The sequence below is a fragment of the Aphelocoma coerulescens genome, chromosome 6 (genome assembly GCF_041296385.1).
Source record: "Aphelocoma coerulescens isolate FSJ_1873_10779 chromosome 6, UR_Acoe_1.0, whole genome shotgun sequence".
Taxonomy (NCBI): Eukaryota; Metazoa; Chordata; class Aves; order Passeriformes; family Corvidae; genus Aphelocoma; species Aphelocoma coerulescens.
In genome coordinates, this window is record NC_091020.1 from 28,079,747 (window position 1) to 28,104,351 (window position 24,605).

General features: G+C 40.9%; 1 protein-coding gene across 4 annotated transcripts in view; it reads left to right on the forward strand.

The window, feature by feature from the left end:
* VTI1A (vesicle transport through interaction with t-SNAREs 1A) overlaps positions 1-10,678 on the forward strand; it is a 259,687-nt gene extending 249,009 nt beyond the window's left edge. For 2 of the 4 annotated variants that reach the window (XM_069020029.1, XM_069020032.1), the window contains one exon: positions 9,556-9,644. Coding sequence is in view for 2 of the 4 variants with exons in the window: in XM_069020027.1 (XP_068876128.1) it covers positions 9,556-9,649 (94 nt within the window). In the remaining 2 variants the exon portion in view is untranslated. Of the gene's footprint in view, positions 1-9,555 lie in introns of all 4 variants that reach the window. The other 2 variants (XM_069020027.1, XM_069020028.1) reach the window with 1 other exon arrangement.
* The last annotated feature ends 13,927 nt before the right edge of the window (positions 10,679-24,605 follow it).

Below are 24,605 nucleotides of genomic sequence, written 5' to 3' on the forward strand. Positions count from 1 at the left end.
ACTCATAAAAATAAAAGAGTGTATAAAATGCTACATACCAGAGTGAAGATTATAGCTACTTAAAAATAGCTTCCTTAATATTTAAGCTTGCAAATTATAAATTCATTTTATTTCCACAGCAGTGATGGTTAATTTGTATTAAAAAGCAGATTCTGTTCTTCAATCAATTTTCCAGACATATTTTTCTGGCTGCAAGCAGACAGGCATGAGCACCTATCCCATCCCTTCTCAGTATGGCAGTTTTGAGAACACTTGCCCAGTTAGTGGAGAAGATGATTAAGTGGATTGGACCACGATAGTAAAGCCTGTGCCCTGAGTTGTCCTTGGGATTCTGAAAGTTTTGAAGTCTACGAGTGGGATTCCCATCTTTGGAGAAATTTGTGTTCTGCTGTCCAAGAGATTAAACTGCTTAGTCTTCAGTGTGCTCCTGAACACTTGGGGTTTTAACAGAGGAGGGAAGTCTGAGCAGTGTTTTTTACGATTTTTTTCCTCTCTTGATGGACCAAATTCCTCTTGACAAGGTTGGCCTGGGGTCATGAATGTCTGAATCTTTGCGCTTTCCAGAAGATCACGAAGACTTACACCCACCCTAAGCCAGTTGGGCTTGCAGGTCCCTCTGGTTGCAAGACCTGCAAGGGCTCTTGCACTGTGACTTTGTGCCCTGTGGTTTTACCGAATATTTGGGGGCTTGACGTGGTTGTTAAACCGAGGTGTCTGAGGTCATGACAAAGTAGAGGCTTCTCTGCTCCCCTAATAGAAATACTGTAACATGCTGAAAAGAAAATACTTTCATAGTGGCAAGTATCTCCTGACAACTAATTTGATAGTTCTCTATCAGGTAAACCATTTGTGAATACATCGATTCTTTTTATTTTTCAGTGTTCTGTCTTCACTGTTCCCAGGTTTTCTCTGAACCAGTTGGGCAAAAATTGATTTTTATTTGTTCCACTGGCCTTGTGGAAAATTAGCTTATGAACTGGTTTTTATAGGAAGACTCAAAGCCCAGAAAAGGTTGAAAAATAAGCCTATAGCAGTCAAAATTGTTGTCTGAAATGTCTTCAGACTGGAAGGCTGAATTTATTGCTCAAAACAAGTACTAGCATTGTGGAGGTGTGCAGTCCTGCTCATTATCACTGGAAAAGGGGGAACCAAAAAGCACAGTAAAAAATTAAATTTTAATAATGCTAGTGATATTTTCTAAATCCTTCTTGACAGAAAGATTCTCATTATTTTTATCTGTCTCAGAGTAGGCTCTTTTAATGCCATCTCACAAATGGCCTTAGCCATGATTGTTTTCCTTTCTTTTATAGCATTTGAAAAAAAATGAATATATACCAAAAAAAATTCTATTCTATCATTCAAGAAGTGCCATGAAATGGTAACATTTTGGATAGCACATCTTCAGGAACAATTGCTGCGAATGCCTTCAGGTTTTTACAAAAGAGGTCAACATTGTTAAGACAAATGCAGAAAACTTGCCATACAAAAAGACGCCCAGTCAAATATGGTGTAATAAGAAGAAAATAATGCAAGAAGAGTGTGTGTGTCCAGTCTCCAGCTTTGTCACACCTAAAAGCTGTAGATTAGTCATTAATTAAATTGAGGCAGGGTGAAAGACATTACTTCCTTTCATCTGTTTAAGATACATCTTTTAGTGGTTTCTAATGATTATGGAAGTTGATAAGATGCAAACTTTTGACATTTTTGTTTTCTTTAAATTGCACAGAATGTAAATTTAACTATATTTATCATAAAAGCCAATATGAGATCATGTACGTTCTTGTCATTTTATAGCTTGCATACATTTCTTCTGCTGGAGAAATAATTGCTTTTACCTTTGAGTGCTGACGAGGGGGTTGGGGTTTTCTTTTTCCTATTAACTGTTTGGGACCAGGGTTTCATGTACCCGACGTGCTGAAGAATGCCACTGCACCGACAGCTGGGCTATCCACCCTCCCTCAGAGCTCTTGCTAAAGCTCTCGTAATGTTTGCTAAGGCCTATGGTTCTTAGTCATGCTCAGGTGACTAAATGTGTGATTTGTTCTTCTTGATACTTCAGTACCCTGAGAAAGGCTGGTTGGAGATTAGGACAACCTTGACTCTTTCCAGTTGCAGTTGCCACTGTGCATGTGATTGTCATTTAGACTTGCCGAAGGGATCTGGTGTTGCCTGTGCTCTGCATGAAATGAGTTAATCCCTCCCCTGTTTTGGTTGGTGAATTTCCGTGGCCCCAGAAGCCCCACTGTGCCTCCTAGTGATGGTCATAACCTAATTGATTCCCTCTGTGGAAGGAGTGGACATGGAGATGGGAGAAAACTGAAGTTGCATCAAAACTGTTCAGAGAAAAGTTCTATGTCAGAGTCTCTCAGCAGCAGAAGGAGACTTTTCATCCTTCAGAAATGCCTTCCCATATGTTTTAAAAATAAGCAGTGAATAAAATCTAGCTAGTACCCGATTTTCAGCACCCTTCCATTTTGTGTTTTTGCCTTTAGCTCCACATCCATGAGGTCCTCGTTCAGGCTTTCTCTGTTCTCACGTTTGATTTCCAATTGTTCCTGTAGATCTCTTTCCTTCCTAGGCCAGCCAGTGCCCTCTCACTCCCCACACACTCCACTGATCACCTGGGTACAATTTTCACTTCCTGAGACTGCCAGCTCCTTGAGAGAGGGCTTATGCAAGCCATGATAACCCTGATGGCTACCAAATAACACTATACTCCAATGCTGTTCATTTGGAATGTGTTGCAAGATTTCTATTATTAATTAAATCTCTCCGTAAGTATTTTAGCTATCAGATATGATGAAAATAATTCTGAGTTTTAATCTTAATGGCAAGATTGTCAGAAGATGGCACAGCAAGGTAAAAATGTAGTCAAGGAAGGCCAATGTGTTTCAGGAGGCATTCAGCCGAGAAAGGGATATCTTTTCTGTCTTTTACTCCTCCAGAAAAACTGTCAAAGGAAAAGTATATTTGCTTCTGGTCAAAAATTAATGTGCAAATATAGGATCCATTAAAAAGAGATGATGGATCAAGGTATTTACTGGCTAATTATTGATTAGCATCTTCTGCTTCACTGGTGAGTTTCATCTCTACAATATTTCTGATTAATGGGAGGTTACACACACTTTACAATATCCTAACACTTTTCTATATGGTTTTGCCTTCAGAGCTAGCAAGCTTTCTTGCTTGGGCCTCATGTCCAAGCTTTTAGGGGTATTTATTCCTATGCTGTAGGCACCTAACCTGGCTGACCAGTGCTGCTGGGGTGCGTATATGGCTGGGAGAAAGCGAGAGCAGTTCAGAGCAGGAGTGGAGCTTATATATACAGAGAGCTGAGGGAGATTAGCTAGATATAATTTAGATGTTTAAAGTGGGATAGTGTGACTACTTCCCTGCACCTGTTATTACATGACTCATTCTTTCATTCGGGGCCCAGGTGGAAACACGTTGATGTGGTTTGAGTGTAATACTATAACTAGAGATTGGTATCCATGTTATTACAAGTAGACAGCCCCAGTCCTTGAGACTGAACTTTAAAGCTAGAGGACATAGCTCTGCACAATTCCTCAGCCCTACCAACAAAATCTTAGGCGCCTTGCATGGCCTGACTCTTTCAATAAACCCTGCTAGAAAATCAGCTAGAAATAGGCCTTCCTTTCTTATTCTCCAGGCTTCCATTTTTGAGGGTTTCATTTCATTATCTGCTCAGTTTTCAGCAATTTTTAATGGATTTTCCCAAGGTCTTACAAAGAGGCACCTTTGGGAAGGAATTCAGAGAACATGAAAGAGGCTTCTGCTGGGAACAGTCTGCACACTGGAGGTGGACCTCAGGAAGTGTGGCCTTTTTGTCCCCAGAAAGCCATGGGGAGTCCCATCCCCTCCGCAACACCCCCAAAGCCTTTTCACCTCTAAATATACAATGACAATTACAATGTAATTAGATCTTCTGGCTTGAGAACATAAAGACTTGGACATATTTTCAGAGTTTGTGGTTGGGAAGAGGAAAAAAAACTTGAGTGTTTTCCAAATTCCTCACTTTTTCCAGGGTCAGCTACAAGAGGAGCAAGAAGTCATATGCCAGTTGCACAGATATTTTTTTCATTGGTATTTCTGTTTGCTAATTTCAGTCGTTAATGATGAAAAATGTCTCAAGTCAGATACTTCCAGCCAGCTGTAATTCTGCTAGGCAGAGTTCTCTTACTGTTTTATTACAGTAGGTTGCCATGTCTTTATGTTTTTGCCACAGCCTGTCTCATTCTTTTCAGTTGCTTTTATTTAAGAAAAACGTTCTTAAACCTGAATATGGGAATGATTGAACAGCCCCCAGATACCCTGAACTTGGGATTTATCATTATGTATCTAAGGCTTTACTTTACTAATCATTACATTTTATTCCCCTATGTGGGTGGGGTTTAGTGCTTCCATTTGAAAACTCATCGTAACAAGGATGTCCTTGTATATAGTAATAATTGTGTCTGTCCAGAAGGTATGTGAGTATAACTATATTACTTTAAATTCACATTTAGTTTCATCTGGTATTAGTTTTTGCCCATGTGACTAGACCTACACTTTGTGTTTGTTTGAATCTGCTGATTTGCACATGAATATTGGACACTTAAAAATCACTTGCCACTGATTTGCATGCACCTATTTTCTTTTATGTTAGCAAAAGCTGCCAACCAGAAGTAAAAGGGCACAAAAAGCGCAATAGCCAAGTATTCAAAGTGACCATTTAAAATGTGATCTTGTATACAGAGAAAAAGCCCTTCTGTCCAGTAAACTGATAGGAATCCTTCTAGTAAAATCATAAATACATATTACAGTGAAACAGTGTTGGACAGTGCTCCGTCATCAATCAGTCTGTGTTCTTGAGGACACTATTTTTCAAGATGCCTCCTTTAAGAATAAAGCCCTGTGTTGTAATGAATGTGTGCTAACTGATCCCTCAAGCCATTTGTTTGGTTTTTTTTTTTTAAATTTGTATCAGTGTCAGAGTTGAGCTTCTGTAAGAAATTTTTTACAGTATTTTATTTGTAATCTTCAAGTTAAGGGCACAAAACTCTTTATGCACCCAGAGTCTGCACTGGTTCATTTATATCCTGCATTTTGTTAACATGTTACCGTGATTGCTAATTTTCATGACAATTGTTATTGTACCATCGGTGCTTAAGGGCAAGGCATCATTATTCAATGCTGGTCAATCAGGCACTAAGACATGTGCAAGACATCAGGCTGAACCCATATAGATGTCGTGCACTCCCCTGCTAATGAATGCAGTTTTATAAAAAGGTTTAAACACGGTTGGCATCCTTAATGTAAGGTTTGCAAAAGTGCTTTGTGTTTATATGGAGCAGATCTAAACATGGCACAAACAGAGTTAGACCCATTGTGTGTATGTGTGTGTGAAGCTACGGACAGGAGCGAATCCTTTGGGGGTTTGAAATGTGGAAAGGCAGCACAGTTTCTGCCAGGGCAAGAGTGAGGGGAACAGATTTGCCACGAACATTAGTGTTCAGTAGCAGATGTGGGACCTGTTCTGCAGTGGGTGCCCTGTGCACCAAGGAGGTGATCCACAAACGCGGGTGGTGTCATGAATTTGGCACCGGCTGGAGGCACCCTCCAGCACAGCAGTGGTCAGAGATTAGGCACTGTGACCAGAAGCCAGGATAAAGGGTCAGGCATCTGGAAAGGTGGAGCAGAAGGAAATTGGAGAGGAGAGGGATGTGCTTTCTGTGTTATTAGACCAGAGTGCTCTTCTAGTGCGCCAGTTAACATTACCCTTGCGTCTGCAACTAAAGTTACGGTTTCTGTGTGGTTTTGCACCCAAATATTTCGGGCTGCTGTCCATAATAAACTAGATGGAGCTTGGTTTAAAAGCACAGATTTTTCGTCTCTTCTAACTCAAAGTAGAATGAGCCCTTGTGCTTATAGAGCCTTGTATGAAAGGAACAGTAGACATTGGCTGTTAACGAGCTCCCGCACAGGGCTCCAGCAGAACTTGGTGTGAATTCAGTGCCTAAGCTGCATCAACTAAATGGTTAATTCTTCTCATATCAACAGCACTGTGATTCATAATGTAAACTTGAGGAATCCTTGATGTTTCAGTCACACATTCCTCTTAATTTGGCCATGCATTCTTTTAAAGCTACAGTGTGCTAACTTAATAAAATGCAGCATGCAAATGCACAAGTTTTTGCCTTCAGGCATTTTAGCCATGGATGTTTCAATGGGTGTCTTCTTTCAAGTATATATTCTTTCCTAAATTATTTACCCTGTAAACATGCTTTGCATTTTCAAAGAAAAATCTGGGCTTCCTCATTCACCATATTTTGTTGAATTTAAGGTGTAATGGAGATAAAAGACTATCATCTGCTTCTTGTGAGCATGTTAGCCTTTGGGATTTTTTTGTAGCGAGTGTTAGGCCCCATTTTCTTCTCCTTTGGTATTATTGCTCCCTCCCCCACTTAAATTCCTTGATGCTTTGCCTAGAGCAATACCCACTGGCAGTGTCTGGCTGTGACAGTACTATAGGCTTCCCTACAGATGGGTCCTGCCAATGCCAACCATTGTTCTACAACTGTGAGCTGGCTTGACTGTCTTGGATCACTTAAAACCCCCTTTCCTCTTCATTTTTTCTTTACTCTAAAGGGTCGTCCTTGCCTATTGACTTTGAGATCTGAAATATGCTGACACCCAGAGCTTGTGTTCTCTGTCTTAGCAGCAGCAGCTCCCAGACTTGGATTTCAACAGGCACCACTGAGTCCTCCTCGGGACTGTCCTGCTGCTGCCAAACAGCTCTGTCATTCTTCTTCCAGCCTCATCCTTTGGGCAGTATGCAGTTAGTTTAATTTTACTTGCTCACTTGAAAGGAAAACAGTAAAATTCAATGTTATTCTTTTTTTAAAGATATAAAATTAATCTTTAACTGTGCCCTTGAATATTAAAAGTGTATAATGCTTCAGTGTAGGAATCTGTTGATAACATCCATCCTATTTCATGATTAATTTGTTCCTTTTAATATGATATTCTTTTGCTGCACTCTGCAGACTAATTCAGATTCCTAGAAATTGAACTTTGATATGTATTTCCTAGATTCACACCGTAAGTGAACCTTCAATTAGTAGATACAGGTGGTGGCATGCCTCACTCAGTGTTTTCTTGAAAAGGATTTTAGAGACATGGACACTGATTAAATAATCTTGCAATCAGGTGTGTACTGACAGGGTATTAAAAATAAAGCATTTGGGGGATTCGATGCTTCTTTTTTATTTTGCTTTAGTTTTGTGTCTCAGATGATGCAATAACTTTTTCAGTGGGCCAGAGATAGGAGGAGTTGATTTAAACACTCAGTATGTTATGTATGCCTTTGCCTAACTATGTGTTAGATTAAGCGAGTTTCACTCACAGTTAATCCTTTGTAAATTAGCATTATGGATGCCTTGGGGCCCACATCCCACAAATAAAATGGTTGTCAAGCCAGCTGCACTGTGTATTACTTAAGGCTGAATGTTTTAAGAGTTTTCATGCTTTTAATCTATTTCACTGCTGAGTTTCAATTTTGCTGAGTGTCTTTTCAGGAGTGATGAGGGCGAGTGAGTAAATATATATTCTGGTTTTCATGCATTTGCCTGGGCAAATCGTTTGTTATCAGGTGTTTGGCAGAGAATGTCACACCCTGCCACAAAAGAGAAGCTTGTAAGTTCAGGTGTTAAATTGAAGTGCAAACCAACAAGAACCAAAAGCCCTTAATTAGCTTTATTTTGTTAGCCTGCTACACTTTTTTTTTAGGGGAAAAAAAGAGTGAGAAACATCCCTCCCTCCTCCTCATCCTTTTGGCAGAGTAAATATTGCCTGTTAAGTTTGAATTAGCTGTCATCGCGAAAGAATTAATGCTGTGGTTGAGCCTTTCTAGTGAGGAAGGGAAAAATAAACGAGACAGATCTTAGTTCAGCTTTAAGTGATAAATGAGGACAAAGCAGCCCATTCATCTCCTGCTAGGAAAGTGGACACAAACACTAAAGCAGTTTTGCGGAAGACGTGTCAGCAAATGTGATCATTTTGTAACCTGTCAGGAGGATAGAGAGCTAGTCCTTTTAGAGTGTCACAGGGGAGGGTGTCTGTCTGATGTGACAGTTTTCATCCATCCATTTACTGCTTTTCCTTTAGGTGGGGGGTAAGCAAGGAAAGAGCTGGAGTTGGTTAAAACTGCATTTTCCTTTACACTTTCCAATATAATTTATATGTATATCCACTTGCATCCAAATGAAAAACATTTACCAAGAAAAACTCCCCTCTGCTCTCTGGAGTTTCTTCTCTCTTTCGCTGCGTGAAATATGCTCATTTTAACACATTACACTCCCTGTCTTCAAGTTGTACTTCGTTTGATGTTTCATAAAACACTTTTACCTCTTCTTACCATTGTTTGCTTCTTGAAGACTTTGTTTCGTTTTGTTTTGCAGAAGAATGAGAAAAAAATATGTAACTTGGGGTGCTTTTGTTGTATTTGGTTGTTGGGGGTTTTTTTGCTGTATCCCTCCAATTCTGATGATAAGCTTCTTGTACAAGTATGTTTTGCAATAGTCCCTGTTAGTGAAGAGCCTGAGAAAATATTCTTCCTTCTCTGTGAGAATGGTGTAACAAATGCTGAATTCTTACAACCAAAATCCTCACATGAAATGCCTCAAATTCTACTGTTTCTCGATTTAGTAATTTTAATTGACCTATTAATTTTAGGAAAATTCTGAAGTGATGTGATGACTGATTTTAGAAGCAGGAATTTCTCCCAGCAAATGATTGAAAAATATTAGGACTTTCTACTTCTGGCATCTTTTTATTTTCACTAATCTCCATTTTTTTCATACTACATAGAAATGTAACATTTGCCTATTACCATAGGTAAAGGTATGCTACAGAGACAGGAGATGCTTTTACAACACAAGCTTCACAGTTTGACACTTGCTTCTTTATATCATCCTTTTCTTCAAAACTATCTTTTGTACTTTTCCCTTGGTATTTCAGTACAAGTGAGTATCTCATTGACATGTGTTTCCTTGAAATATTGTTCCTTAATAGTAAAATCCCTTGAAAATTAATACATTATTTCTTTTCAGTTTAAAAACACCGTGAAGATTTCAGAATGATTTTAAAAAATATAATGATGTTTACTATTACAGACCACCCTGCTTGGATTGCATTGACTGAACACTATTTTTTTCATTTGTTCTTAGAAGGTTAATAAATTGGAACATAATTTATTTTATTTATTCTAATATGTATATAAATGTATGCATAATTCAGAAAAGTCTACTTCTTTCTTGAATACAAAAGTTGGATTTAATAGTTACATAAAGAAATGGTTGGAAGCACTGGAAATGGGAGAAGTAAAAAATAATCAGGATACACAGAATGGTTGAGGGAATACTGAGTTTGTGGGCACATGTCTTTTCTCCAATTTATTTGTGCACCTCATTTTATAATGTTTTATATATAGTCTGCTATTTTGGTTTATTTTGTTTTATTCACTGTGGTTTTCTTGTCTCTTCTGCTTTTTTCCAGGATCATCCAAAACCGGATTTTGATCGTTGTTCTGGCAGTCGTCATCATCTTCACCACCATGATGGCTATTTTTTTTTCTGTCAGGGGACGCTGATATCTTTGTTCTTCACTAAACAGCAACAAACTGCTTGTTCTGAGTAATTAAGACAAAGTGGTCACATGAATCATTCTCTTGCACTGACAGAGTCTCCCTCTCTTTTCCACTCTTCAACTCAGGTGCAAGTGGTGTAAAATATTTTGTATTATTGATGGCATAGTTGACGGCATGTGGGGCTATTTTTTTCTTACATATTTGTCTTTATCTGAGTGTTTTCAGAATCTTAATATTGTTGGAGTGAGGGCTTGCTCTGGTGTAAAAAGACTTAATGTGTGTCGAATTCACCCAAAGGCAGTTAGCCTGAAAGTTGCCAGAGTTTAGTGAGGGAAGAGGGGTCTTTGCACTTTTCTTGTGCTGTGCAGGGTGTATGAATATCAAGCAGTATCTGGCCTTCTGTGATATAGAATATAAGTAAAGCAGAGACCAAATGATGTAGAAAGTGAACCTGTCTCCTGTGACTAACTCCCAATCATGCATTATCGTAATAGATGTAACCTGGTTAAGAACAGTAGCTAGTATTAAAAAGAGAGCGACCTTAGGATGATGTTTAATATATGATGTGAATCCAAAACTCAATTTAACAATTTTTTTGTTTAAAATTAGGCTTTCTTTTCTGCTTATTCAAAGCAATTCCACTTTCATCATGATCATGAAAATGCATCACTTACCTAAAATGTAGTTGTGGCTACAGCCCATCTGTTGAATCTCTTTTAAATCTTCCAGTGTTGATATATGTACTGATAAGCATTACACACTAGGCCCTTAATGAAGATGTATAAAGACACTTATCTATTTGTTGCTGATTGAAAAGAGATCCTAAGTAATAGCTCAGCAACAAATGTGTGATTATAGTGCATTAAACAATAATCTAGATTTTTAATACTGACCTGACTGTGTTGAGACTGCATGTTGGAATATTTTGAGTGTGTTAAATTCAGATGTGATATTCCCCTTTTTAAACAGAAACTGTAAAAATGTTAATTTATATATGCTTTTAGCTGATATAATATATCATAGTTTCATCTACCTGTGTGTAAATGAGCTGTTTCTCTTTTCCTATTGGCTGTGTTTCTCCTTTAGACAGGTTGCGGTCATTTGGCTTATAATTAAGCTTATAACTCCAACAAAGGTCTACCACTGATGATGTGATAAAGTTCGTATTTTCATAATAACTTCTAAATTCATTATTTGCAATCCCTTACAAATATTGCAAATGGAGAGGAATTTTAAGCCCTTGAACTTAAGCCATAAAATGTTTCCGAAAGATGTTCAAAGAAACAAAAATCTGGTGACTTTTGTTTCCCCCACATTAGGCAGGAGCTGAGCACTGAATTTTCCTGTGTGCCTTAGTACTTTTGGGGTTTTGGCATCCCTGTGGACTCTGCCAACTTGCTGTGCTGTCCCTGGGAGCTGATTTGGGGAGCTGATTTTGGCCCTAAATTGGGCTGATTTTGGCTTTCTCTACATGGAAACAACTCAGTTAAAAGGATATGGTACTGATGCCACAGCTAAGACATAGTAAGATGGTGATAAATGTAGAATAAAAGGATCCACAGGAAAAATGCTACTCATTGAAACAAATGGAAGCATGTAGGGTCAGCGCTGCTGTCTGTTACATGCAACTCACAACAAAGTTTAGAAGTGGTTTATGTGCTGGGTTTCTCTACCAGCTCATGTCAATGGCTGTAGGATGGTGCTGGGACAAAAGTTCCTGGATAATCCAGACCCAGGTTTCAGAAGGTGTTGCTCTGTGCAGCACAGACATGTTCAGCTCCTCACCTTGATGGCCCTGCACTGTCACAAGGTCATGGGACACCCCGGCCGCCTCCTGGGGCATCCTCTCCTTTCATCCTTGCCAGGTGTGTGGCATTTACCATGTGGCTCTCAGACACAGAAAGATTTGGGTGTTCAGCTTCCAGCCTTCAGGCACGACGCGCACTCAAACTGAGCACTTTGGGTTGTGCAAGCAGAGCTCTGGCTGTTAGCTTCAAGTGATGGCACAGAGATGAGTTCAGACAAATTAGGATGAAGCCTGGCAGCATTAGCAGATATTTATCCTCAGCTCGGCAAATTAGGAGATGCATATTTTGTAAAGCAGAAAACTGTCAAGAAGGAAATCTTAAGCTCCGTCTGTTGCCTAGACATTCTCTGCATTGCCTCAATAATTTAACTATCATGGGAATTGATTCATGACTACTGATCTTAACAGTGACCTATGACTAGGTTTTGCCCTCTATCTAGCCACCTGCTGGAATCAGCAAAAAGCTGAAAGGAAGCTAGTTTTCCTTATCCCAGTATAAATCTAGGGCATAGTGTCACATCAGATACATCCACTCAGATAGGAATGAGGGAGAGAGAGAGACTGCCACGCAAAGCCTTCATCTTCACTTTTGATGAGCCCGCCATCGCTATGTTTCTCATACTAACCTGTTAATAACTCTTCCATGCCTGCTTTGCATCCTCGTGTACTCCCCACATGTAAAACAGTGCTCAGGTGGACATTATACTCTTCAAAACACACTATACTCCTCTCTCACCCCTGTTCATCTGGCCTAGGAAGTGTGCAGGTGAGATTCACCAAATCCACACATTTTGGTGGGGATTGAGTGACCTCGACTGAGAGCACAACCCCAACCACCCACAGGTAAGGTGACACCCCCAGGTCCAGGCTTCCCTGGGACTAGTTTGGTTGCATTTATCATCTGTGAATGAATCCAAGTGCTTACAAATGTAAACCTCAAAGAGCAAAGTGTTTCTAATGTTGCCAGCCTTTGTGGAGAAACGACAAATTAAAAAACGCACGCATGATGCTGTGTGTGAAATCCATCCCTGCTAAACAGCTGGGCTCACATAATAAATAAACTAATTCTGCACTGATACAAAATCAAAAGCAAATTAATTAAAGACCCTTAAGTTTTAAAGGGTTTTAAATGCTATACGTTTTGGGGAAATATCAGAAAATGTAGCTTGACTGACGTCAGTTCCCATCTCTGGGATGGGAGGCCATTTGCTATTCTGTTTAAGGCAGGCTGGATTGTCTTATTTTGGAGCCAGCTTGGTGGGGGGTTTTCTTTGCTGCTGCTTCAGAGCTCTGAGCTTCAAAGGCTGAAATTAATGGTGAACAAAATTGTGCGGCTCTGACCATCCCATGCGGGGCAAACCCATCGAGGGTTATCATTAAGTAAAGAAATAAAGAAAAAAAAACCCTGCCAGTTCCAAGAAAACCTCATCAGATAATGACCTCTGTGATTGGGTTTTCATTACCAAATAGCATCCAGAGATTGTCTGCCCCATAGAAGAAAAAAAAAAAAAAAGAAAAAGAAAGAAAAAGCAACTGTGTCTCTCTCTCTTTCTTTCTCTCGCTCTCTCTCTCCTTTTTTTTTGCACATCTTTTCTTTAAACCTGTCAGATCATTTCAGTATTTCAAATCCGAGGAAAACAGCCTGCCTGCTGCTGTATTTGAAGTTGTAATGGTGTCAAAAAGTCACGACTGACTGACAGCCGTCAGTCCCAGAGGAGCTCATTAAATCATAAAAACTTGACAAGGAAATAATTGAGCATCACTGGCAACTTGGCGCCTGTTTAGACGTTTTTATTTTCTTTCATTATTAGTCCCCACCATTACGTTCATTAACAAATTGCATTAAACAACTGTTAAGGGCTAATGATTTGTTTATCGCTTTTTTTTATTATTATTATTATTATTTAAACATTAGCTGCGTCATGTGGTACCTCAGCAGCCTCATACTATCATCTGACTGAATATTTTTCCACTCAGAGCTCTGGGTACTGCTGGAATATGAAATAGATTATTCATTACCCTCCTCTTTGCCACTGATTTGGTTTCATGTAGCGTCTTCCACAGAGAAAGATGAAAACTTGTCAAAAATAGGTTATATCTTATTCTAAGGGCAACAATAGCAGCAGGTACAGGCACACTTTAATATTTAATTAAGGCTGATGTTAACCCCTTTAAATGACTTTAGCTGTGAGTAATATTCAAGTGCAGAAGAGAAAAATAATGGTACTTAATTTGCAAACTGTACAGCAGGCATTCATCTTCGAGTTACTAGCAAATTTATAGAATAATTTTAAATAATGAAATTTCCAATCATAAATATTTATATCCACTTTTTTTTTTTTTCTTTTTTTACATAGTCATAAATGAACCACTTTTGCACACATTCTAAATAAAAAAAAATCCATGTCCCTTTCTTTTTTTGTTTTGAACTGCACCACTCAATTTCAAAATCTGGTAGGACTTTGTAGGGGGGGAAAGAGCTACATGTGGATCCCCAGTAAAGTTGTTAGCTGTGGTAATGACTTACACAGTTCTGTTTCTAGCAACTTGACAGCTTATGATAAACTCAAGGAGGATGTGGGCTCAGCCTTTTTTTTTTTGGAGGGGACAGCATGTGTTTTGGAATTTTTTTGGTTTTTGTATGAAACCATGGGAAGATTTTGTTTTGAAACAGATAAAAATAACTCCTACTTTTTATAGGAAAAAAAGTATTTATCTCTAAGTATATTTTCTCTGTATAGTTGCAGTTGTTGGTTGTAAATAATCCTCTTATGGAAGGAGAAGCTTCAGGAGAATTTTAAGATGGTAAAAAAAGAAACGGTCCAAGGCAGGGTACGTGTTAGGCTCCCTTTGCTTTATAATAGTCAGTCTTTGATCTTTTCTTATTCAGTACATCTGAATGCAGTTTGCATTCGGTGGGTCCCTGTGCAGGGATGACGGCAGAAATGGCGAGCAAGGTGCGATGACGTATCACAGGATGCTGCAGAGCAAATCCATCCAAATCAACGAAGGTCCCTTGCACTTTCCTGGGATAATTTGTCACTTCTGGAGTCACGTGGGGAAAGAGGCATGTAGCAGGTGAATATTTCATCAACTACTGCCTGGCAGTGGGTTTTTCATGCGTGTTAAGCAGCGGCACACTGGCTCTTCACTGTGCCCACAGCCTGGCCTGGGTGCACAGTCCCAGCCTGTGCATGTCGGGAAACAGAAGTGCACATTGAGAAACACTTTAGCATCTTCCACTACTGTCTTTTATTTGTCACACATAAATAATGAAGGCATCTACAGGAAGGGGGGCTGGGGGGAAAAGAGCTTATACGCTGAGAACCAGTGAACTTGTGCACTCTTCATCCCTTCATCCAAACAACTGCCTTTGGCATGAATAACGGCGCAGCTGATATGAAGCTCCGTATTGATCTGTTGCTCAGGAAGGTCCACTGGTAGTTCCTTGGACTTTTCCTGAAGGTATGGCTGTAACAGGTCAGTACTATTGGGATCTGTTGCTTCTGTCTCCATCTCTCATCAGACAAGTTCTACAGGGACAGACACAGAGAAGGGGAGCTCCCAGCCCTTGCTCTGTGGTTCTCTGTCTCTCACTAACATACAGATGTGATTACCTCTCCAGGTTGGAAAACCTGCTTGGGAGATTGTTGTGCACAAGTATAAGTAAAATGGTGTCTGCAGCTGGAGGGGCATCCCCAGGTGGATTTGGGAATAGTCTGCTTTTCCCTAGGCAACAATAATTTGGTAAAAAACCCTAGATAACCTACAAATGTTGCCTATTCTGTGGGGTAGGTTAAGCGTGAGGAGTTGTGTCACCCACAGCTGGTATCTCTCCACCACCCAGGCACTGTGGTGTGCTGCAGATTTATCCTGCAATTATGGCAGTGCAGCCTGGGTGTTCCCTCAGTGTTTTGGCTTATCACAAGAAGAGATACCAGGTCGTAGTTGTGGCATAACTGATGAAGGATGTGGACTCTGTAAGCCAGTGTCAGGTTTCTCACGAGGCCGGTGCCTGTTCATTGATGGGATGTTCGGGAGCGTGCAAAGTGAAGGCATTGGCTGGATATCTGTCCTGCCAGAAAGCAGTGTTGGAAAGTGGAAACATTTTCGAGGGCCTTAAGTGGTTCTGAGCCATTAAACTCTGTACAGGAAAGGGGCTGTCCCTGCTGTCCTGTGGCCAGAGAGGTCTGGAGCAGGCTGCCAAGCCTGCATTGCCAGCATTATGTGTGCATCCTGCTGGCTGCCATGTTGTGACTGCTCTCCTGGACCAAACCCAAAGAAAACCTTCTACTGCTGCTTCTTTGTTCAGTTGCTTTCTCTGTTCAGACCCATGACCTTGTCCGGTCAGCACTGTCCCCAGTGAACATGATTGCTGCTTCTGTGGATTTAATGAACTTTCCAGTTCTCTTCTGTAGCCAGCTAAGTAACATTGCCTGTTGCCTGAGCTGCATGTCCTGCCTGCATGTATTTGTCTGTACATACTCCTTTTGTTGATACTGCTTGCAGGAGTTGCAGCCAGGCATGCCTTCCAAGGCAGCAAAAAAATACCCTATGAGTTTACCATACCACTAGAAAACTTGCTTATAAATAAAAAATAATATTTAATCTTCTCTTCTTAGAAGAAACAGGCTTATGTATTTGCTCTGTCTTGTTTGATGAATTTGTCTTCCCTGCCAAGTTGGAGCCTTTGACCAAATTCAGCCAAATGTAATAGAAGAGCAGAGCTCTCAAAAATTTCTTTTGGTTTCAGGAAAATGAGCAGCCAAGAGGAGAGATGTCCCACTGGTGTCCTCACCGAGAAAGGCTGCAGCATGACATCCACCCAAATTGGACACTACCTGGGAGGGAGAAATTATAAATGCCTCTCTCCCCAGGAAAAGTTCACATCCCATTTAGATACTAGAGAATCCAACCCTGAGGAAACAAGACCTCATTAGTGTCATTGCTGGAGGAACTACTTAAGTAAAAGACAACAGAGTTAAGAGCATTGTTATGTAGGCCTTTGTTCCTTACACCTGGTCATTTCCATTGATGTAAAATGTCATCTTTCTGATCTGGTAGCATTTTGCACCCACTTTAGACAAGTATTCCTGGCCAGCTGAGGAGGTGAAGAGCAGGGAAGAATCAGACCTTATTACCAAGGTAATTACAGCCTCACCTGCCCATCAGGCGAAGGGTGTACACTTCTATTAGCCAGGGCTCCCACAAAGAGAACAAAGGCTGGCTGGAAAGTGGGAGCCACCCAGGGAGCATCCCTGTGTCCAGCTACACCACTCTGGGGCAGCAGACCTGCTGGGGAGGTCATGACCACAGGCTCCCGCATTGCCTGTCTCCTGCCTGCTTTCCTGGCCTTAAATCCAACTTGCCTCAGCAATACTGGTGAGGGCCATGAGATGGGGAGACTAAAACAGGGAACAGTACCACCACTGAGGAAAGCAGCTCTCAGTTAAAATGCTGAAGGAGGTAGGGGGTGGCTTTCAAAGCTTGTCTCAGCAACTAGCCTAATTCTATTTTCAAAAGCCACTGTTGAGTGCTTTTGAAAATTTCATCCTAGATGCTTGGCTCAAAGACCTTAACCAAAGATTTTTTTTTTCTCTGCTATACAAAAGCTAAATATAAACCAACGTTATTGAACAAAAACCTAACAAAACCCCTGTTGCAGGTCTAGAAAAATCTTTACTCAGAAAATCAAATTATTGGAGACCAGCATCTGAAGTGTCCTTCAGTTTTGGATGCCTCTTGTTTTGTGTACACAGTTTGGTGTACAAAAAAAATATTTCTAACAGCAAATATTTGCTTTCTGTTCTTTTTGTCTTTTCCTATTTGCCTTTTGTTCTCCTGCCCTCAGAAAATCAAGACCTGAATGTCTCCAGATTAGCAGCTGAAGTTGCTTTAGAACACGTGGATCAACCTATTTTACCCATACAAGTAGGTGCATATGTGTGTCTGCTGCTTGAACAGAGTCTTAATGACTTTTCCACTGATTGCCTGTGGACCACAGGCAAGTAATAAAGCTGGCCTGGGCCTCAGTTTACCCACCACAACTTCATTAATGCTAACCTACCTCACGAGGTGGTGTAATGTTTAATATATAATGTGCTCTGTAATCCCTGGATTAAATGTATTATGTAAGTGAAAAGCACCCATTTGATGTGTGTGTAAATGCCGCAGTATTATAGGTAGGAGGGTCATTTGGGTGTAAGTGTAATACAAGCGCTGGCAAAAGGCAAAAGGGATTCCATTCTATTGACTTATTTTTAAAGAGCTTTTTATTTACTGAAATGCTCTGGACACCCAGAAAGAGAGACATTCCTCACTAAGCAGCTCTGCTGTTTCATCTGTCTTGGAGTGCTTTGATAAATGGATTGAAACTTGTCAGCTTTTCCTGTAGTTTCTGAGACTCCCTCTGGAAACTCTGTTGAAATGTTATTATTGTAACTTCTTAGAGCACTACTTAATGAATTGTAACAGATATCCCTGCGAGTCCCACGGATGCTGTGAGGACTGCACTTCCTCTCCTTCCCGCAGCGGGAGCAAACCAGTGCCAGGCAAACACATGGTCCCCAGCCACCCACAGCAGCTGGGCTGTCACAGGGACAGCACTTCTCACCTTCATAAGGCTTCAGCCCCAGCCGTGTGTCCTGGCCGTGTGGTCAGCAGGGCTCCAGGGACATAGGACATAGCCAGATATCACTTGAGTTGGAGATTAATTTTATCTTTTAAGAACCTTAAGGAGGACAATGAATTAGTGTGGGCTTAGTTCAGTGTTGGTTATTTCCTCTGTGTCTAGGATGAGATGTTTTGGCTTGCACGCAGGGCCTGAGCTGTCCTGCAGCTTGGACTGGTGACTTGGGTGCAGTTGGGCAGTCTGAGCTCACACTGCCCACAGGTGTCACCTGCCCTCAGAGCAGCTCTTTCTCAGGCGCTCAATGGTTATGTGATGTTACCACAGGGGCGCATGAGATGGATGGAGCAGGGTGTGGCACCTCCTCTGAAGCACAGGACTGACCCAGTAGCTCTGCTTGAGAAAATCTGCAGAGAGGGTGGTCAGAGGTGCCTGACAGGGACACATCTATAGTGTGGAACTAGAAGGTAGAAAGAAGTCAACCATCTTGGGGTCATCTTGGACCCCAGTAATGTCCTACCCTGTTGTGTCCCACAGTGGAGCAATGGGATGCCATGGTGACCTCTTACCTCCAACCTATTCAAAGGAATCTTGTTCCTCCTCTGCTCTCTCTGAAGGGGTGGTGTGACCCCTGATACACTTGGTTTGGCAGCTTGGTTGTGCTTGGGTAGGCTCAAAGATCCTTGTCCTGATGCAAGGGTCACTTGAGAGTTTAGAAGATTTTTATTTTTTTTTTTTTAAACCTTCTAACTGGGTTTCAGTTGTCCTTGTTTGTGTAAGAATACAAAACTGAGCTGTTGATACTCAGGTTGTCATGAGGTGCAAGATGGCCAAATGCACACCCCCCACAGCATCACAGCTGTGCCCCTTGCCCTGTGTGGTTTGCCCACAGTAGTCAGTGCTGCCCATCTCCATCTTATTTTTCTTGTGAAAAATAGGAGTGTGCCTCCAAATATGAATGTGGGTCATCCTGAGTGAGGTCTTCAGGAAGAGAGGAGGGAAATTTTGAAGAAGGTCATGGCCCATATGGTGTAGGATCAAGAACTGTGAGGCAACTGGTTATAGGCCACTTCTCCCCAGCAAGGCCTCGGAGGTGCCTCCATTGCCCTCAGCACTCTGAGGCCATCTTTGATTGTTCTCAGCCTTTTATTTCACTTTTTATTAACATTTTGCATATTAAAATTTGTGTAGGCAGCCAGAAGAGAGCAGCATCTACACAATACTTGATGCAATGGAGAGGATTAGGAATCAGTGGCTCAGTTCTTTGGGACCTGAACTGGGGGGCTGTGGGGTTGGTAAAGTATCCTTTCTTTACACTACATTGGTACTTCCAATTTCTTTTTGTGTGTCCTCACTAAAATACAACCTAGGTCCAATACTGACTTGTGGTCTCAGCTGATTGTTTCAAAAAATTAACTATAACCAGGGTTACCTTGGAGTTTTTGCTGAGCTGTTCACATTTGCTTTTAAAGCTTCTTCCCTCTTCTCATCCAGCCCAAACCTCTTACTTCCCATACCTAGGTACAGTGATGCCAAAGTAAGAAATTATTTTCAAGATAACAACTAGTGAATTGGGATTTTTCAGCTGCCCTTGTGTGAAATTCCTCCAGTATTTTTATTCACAAAAGATTTGTGAATAAAAGGTTTGCTCCGTGAAGCAAACCTACTAAAGTTGCCTCTGTTTGTTCCTCTCAAAGTGAAATTATCCATGTGTTCTTGTCCCCCGTAAGATCCTGGAGGGAACTCTCTGTGCACACACATTGACACATCTTTGATGCATTCCACACGAGCCAGTGAAATTACACCAGAAATATGAATTTTAGCCCACGCAGTGTGTGCATGCTGTCCTGTCCACACAGGATATACACAGACACACCCTGGCAAACCTTTCCATTTAAATTTCAGAATAAGCCATTCAAGACAATATGATTCCCTTCATGACTGTGTTCTGTACACTTTTCTCAAAAGCAAAAGGGTGTACTGCGAATTGTACCACTTTGGAAAAATATTTGACGTGGGTTTAATTGTTTTGAATATTGGGGTTTTTGAAATCTCAGTAATTGTCATGATTGCTGTGTGTAACAGAAATTAGAACGAAGCCTGTGTTTTGGCTTTGAAGCTACCTACTTCTAAGACTACATTTTTTTAAGTTTTCTTTTTAAGGTGCTTCTTTGTGCCCCAGCTAAACTTTCCCCAGATTACATGTTAGCTATCATAGCTGTTCTATAGTTAGATTTTAATCAGCCTCCGTACACACTAATGTTAAACACTGAAAGAGCTACTAATTAATCGCCTTTCTGTGTGTAACAGAGAGATAAATATCCATCCCGGAGGAATTGTAATTTCATGGTTTCTAATGATGGTTAGATTACATTATCTGGATCACTTAGGCTGTGGGTGTCATAAAAAATGCTCAAAGTCATTTATATTCAGTTTAATTTTTTTTTTAACTTTGTAAGCCTGAGAAAATAATGCGGTGTTAGCAAGTCTGTTTCATATTTTAGTTAAATATACCTTTGTTGCACTGACTGAATGGATTCAGATGACAGTGACAAACTCAGTTCTTTTCTATTTAACATGCACCTTCTGCAATCAAATTAACAATGTACAAATCTTCATCAGGCTGCTGCAGAAGGATCTGTTGAATTCCTCAGCGTTGTTGAGCTTTGGGGAAAGGTTTTCTTTTTGGATGTCCATTTGCAATGAGTGTTTTCTGCTAATTCTTGTGTGTTCTGTAAAGTCTCAGTTGTCTGTCTTGAACCAAGAATTAACTGGGCTTTTGGATTGTATCTGGCTCAAATAAAATAATACAATCCAAGAGCAGTGTGAACCTCTCATTTTCCCCTCCCCACTTCTGACTGATTGGAGTCCATGCATGACTTGGGCTCCTGCACATCTGCATCCATGTCACACTTAAATTTGGTAGTCACAAGAATATTAAAAAAAAATCCTACTCCATGTGTACATTGTACTAGCTAATAGTTGCGTATTTTGAAATTCGGCTCATTCATATTTAAAAGGCTGAGTCTTCTTTGAACTGCTGTGTTGGAGGGGGAAGTTAATTGTTTCTGAATGAGGATGATACTCCCTTTCCATATCAATTATGTGTACTGCTCCGAATTATCAATAATGCTCTCTCCCAAACTCCGCCGGTTGCAGTTCCGCACCAGGCACGTGCACTCGCATGAAGTTGCCCGGGCTCCAGGGCTGCAGCCCCTCCCTGCATCCGCTGGGAGCCAGACGTGGGAGGGAACCCCAGAGGAGCAAGGTGAGATGAAGAAATGCAGTATTTCCAAGAGAGAGTTTGTCACCAGTTAGCTAAAATTGCTTCTGAAGTTTTGCTGGCAACTGTTTTACATGTCTGACTTGGTGACGAAGGAACTGTACTATCTTAATAGAGAACTCCAGAACTTCAGAAGGGTTTCTCCTTGTTTGAATGCACAGCACAATGAATTTGTACCCACAGAGCATTCACCACTTACATTTCAAAACCTACAGCACACTAAACGTGAAACTTTTGTTCAAATTTCAAGGATTTTGATAGCCCAAGTGAATAGACACTGCCTATTGATTTTTCCCTTACAATGACTCTTGGATAACCTATTTTCTCATTTATTTTTAACGACAGCTCATGAGATTTTACAGCAATTCTGCCCAACCTCCTAATATCAAAATCCCTCCTTGACCCTGAAAATTGTAATTCTGCTATAGATCACAGCTGCTGAATATTACCTTTTACTAAGCTGGTTAAATAAAATATGTCCAAATCACTAGATCCCACAGGCCATGACTGCAATTCTAATTATACAGGGTCTGTATTTCTGCTCTACAGTACAGAAAAGCACAGCTTTCTCTGAGTCCACACCAAAGTGTGGGAATCCAGAATATTGGTTCTAGTTTTGAATTTGAAAAAAAAAGAAAAGTTACAGTGCTCTTCAATGATTTTCCTGTAAAACTTTTACAAGGGAACCAAACCCTTTTGATGTGTTCCATACAATAAAATGCTGTGTAAGTCTGGAGGACAGAAGCATGTGGTGAGAATTTTCTTGTGTCTGGGGGATGGGTGTATTTGATGTGTACCCATTTCAAAATCAAAAAAAAAAAAAAAAAAAAAGTCTCTCACTACTCTTAGGCTGCATATTCTGCACAATGGCTCAGGAAACCAGTGTAAGGAAACTAATTCTGGCCATTAAACATATCCTTTCCCCTCCCACTGCTTATTCAAAGAGTGATCACATGCTCCCTGCTGCAAGTTACACCTTTATAGAATTTAGATATGGAAGAAAACTATTAGATTAGCCGTTCCACCTACTGGTGTGGGATTGTTCCCTGGAGAACCTTATTCATTAGTGCATCACTGCCTAACCTTGTGGGCACGCTGTGCCAAGAACATCTTGGTTTTGTTCTGCTTTTTCCTCTTGTCCTTTCCTCCTGGTGCTGAGGGCTGAGGGGGTAGTTTGGTGAGGAGAGTGGTGGAGAAGGTGGGATTCTTGTTTCATAGTCATGGTGGTTTGGATGCTTGAGTGTGTACGTACTTTTGTGTATGATGAGTTTGTATACTTTTTTAATTAGTATCCAAGTGCAGAGGACCAGATGGGGAGTGATCTTATTCAACATACTCACTGTAAGATCTTCTGGAGCCCAGTGGTCTCCTACAGCAAATTACCTTCATGGCTTGCCCTGATTCTGCGATGTCCTCAGATGTAGCTTCCATTTTACTTTCTGCTTTCACTCTTCTGCGAGCAGATAGAGCCAAACTTTTAATTGCTTCTCTGCCAGGGAAGGCAGCTTGGCATTTTATTGCTTTTCCAGGACAGAAAGTTTTTATTTCAGTTGTTCTTTGGTCTGATCCCATAAAACTCTCAGCTTTCAGGGCAGCTGTGGGTGCTTGGCATGTCTCACAGTAGCGCCTGGTATCGGGTCACTGTCAGCTGGGTTTCCTGCTGCAAATTTTTCCTCTCAGAGCTTCATTTGTACCTTTTGTCCTGGTAACTTTTCTTAGCAATTCCCCTATCCAGAAACCCCGTGAGGACCTCAGCACCAGCCCCTTCTCTGGGGTCAGCCACTCATTATTTAATAACCTGATTCAAACCCTCTATTGAAGCACCTTCAGTCCATCACTTTAGGCAAGTTTATTTGTTCCTGCCCTGTGGGAGCTGCCACCTCTCCCACTTTCTGGGCCCCTGTGGGTATTAACTCTGCACCACACTGCAGCTGTGCCTTTCCTCCTCAAGCCACCTGTACTACCTGCCCTAGGCACAAGCCTCTGCAAGGTTTCCAGAGGTGAAACCCAGGTCCAAAGAGGTCTGCACACAATCAGACATCTGCTGACCCCAGTGAGGACCATCATGAGACCAGCAGAGCCCAGACCAGGGACGGGGAGCCATCACCACACAGGATACACTGCATCCTTTGGAGATGCACTTCTGCTTTGTCTGAGGACCTGGTCCTTGGACCTTCGCTTCGGTTGATGGAGACTGGAAAAAGTGTGAGAAAGGGAGGGGAGCAAAGGCTGCCATTCTGCAGTTTCAAAGTTCTGGCTTCTGCCCTCAGACTGTAATAAATGGCTGCTGAGTTACTTGACATGGAGCTAAAGTCTGTAGGGTGAATTTTCAGAGCAACGCACAGGAAATTATATGCACAATTACTGTTGTTAACAGAGCCTGGGCATGTAACTCCCTGCACAGCAGGCTGGAAATCTTCCCCATGCATGTTTAATGGGGTTTGGGTTGCTACATTCCTGGGGCTGTGTCCCTTTTCTAATGCCTACTGTCCTGAATGAAACAAAGGAAGTACTGAAAGAGGTTTTCTTTTGCTGTTAAAAATAATATTCTCTTGATCTGCAGTTTTCCTCCAGTGCCAAAGCACTTCTTTCCTCACTCAGTGATCCCTTAACCTTTCTGTTCTGTGAGGGGGAAAAAATCACTTATTTATTTATTTATTTATTTATTTATATATCTTCTAAATGTGTTCCACAAAATGTGCTCCTCGATGTTCATACAAATGAGTATATACATGTTCATGCAGGCAGCACAGTTATTCTAGAGATGGATGTTGTTGAAATAAGTGTAGGTCAAAACACAGAAAATATCTGTCTGAATCTTAATGTGTAAATGCTCCTGAGTAAATAATATATTTGCACATCTTTATAGAAAAATGAATTTTGTGTGCCATTTCACTAATCAGGCATCTATTTCAAATGCCTCCCTGCTCAGGAGGTTTTTTATGTGGTATTTAAACTTCAGAACATTGTAAACTAGGAAGGGTCTGTAAATTTGGGACTGTCTTTTGCTTCCACGCTGTTTATTTAGCTTTATGTGCCATAATTGTTTTCCTTTCCCATAAGGAAGGTTATCGTCTTATTCATCTAGATCAATTCAAATGAACTTTAATTAACTTCAATAAAAATTAAACCACTCCTCTAAACTAACAGTTTTGCAGCTACAAGGAACTTATATTTGCAGCTGTGTCATCTCATTGACTGAAATATTCTACCATGCTGGGCTCAACTCTCCAGCTTACTG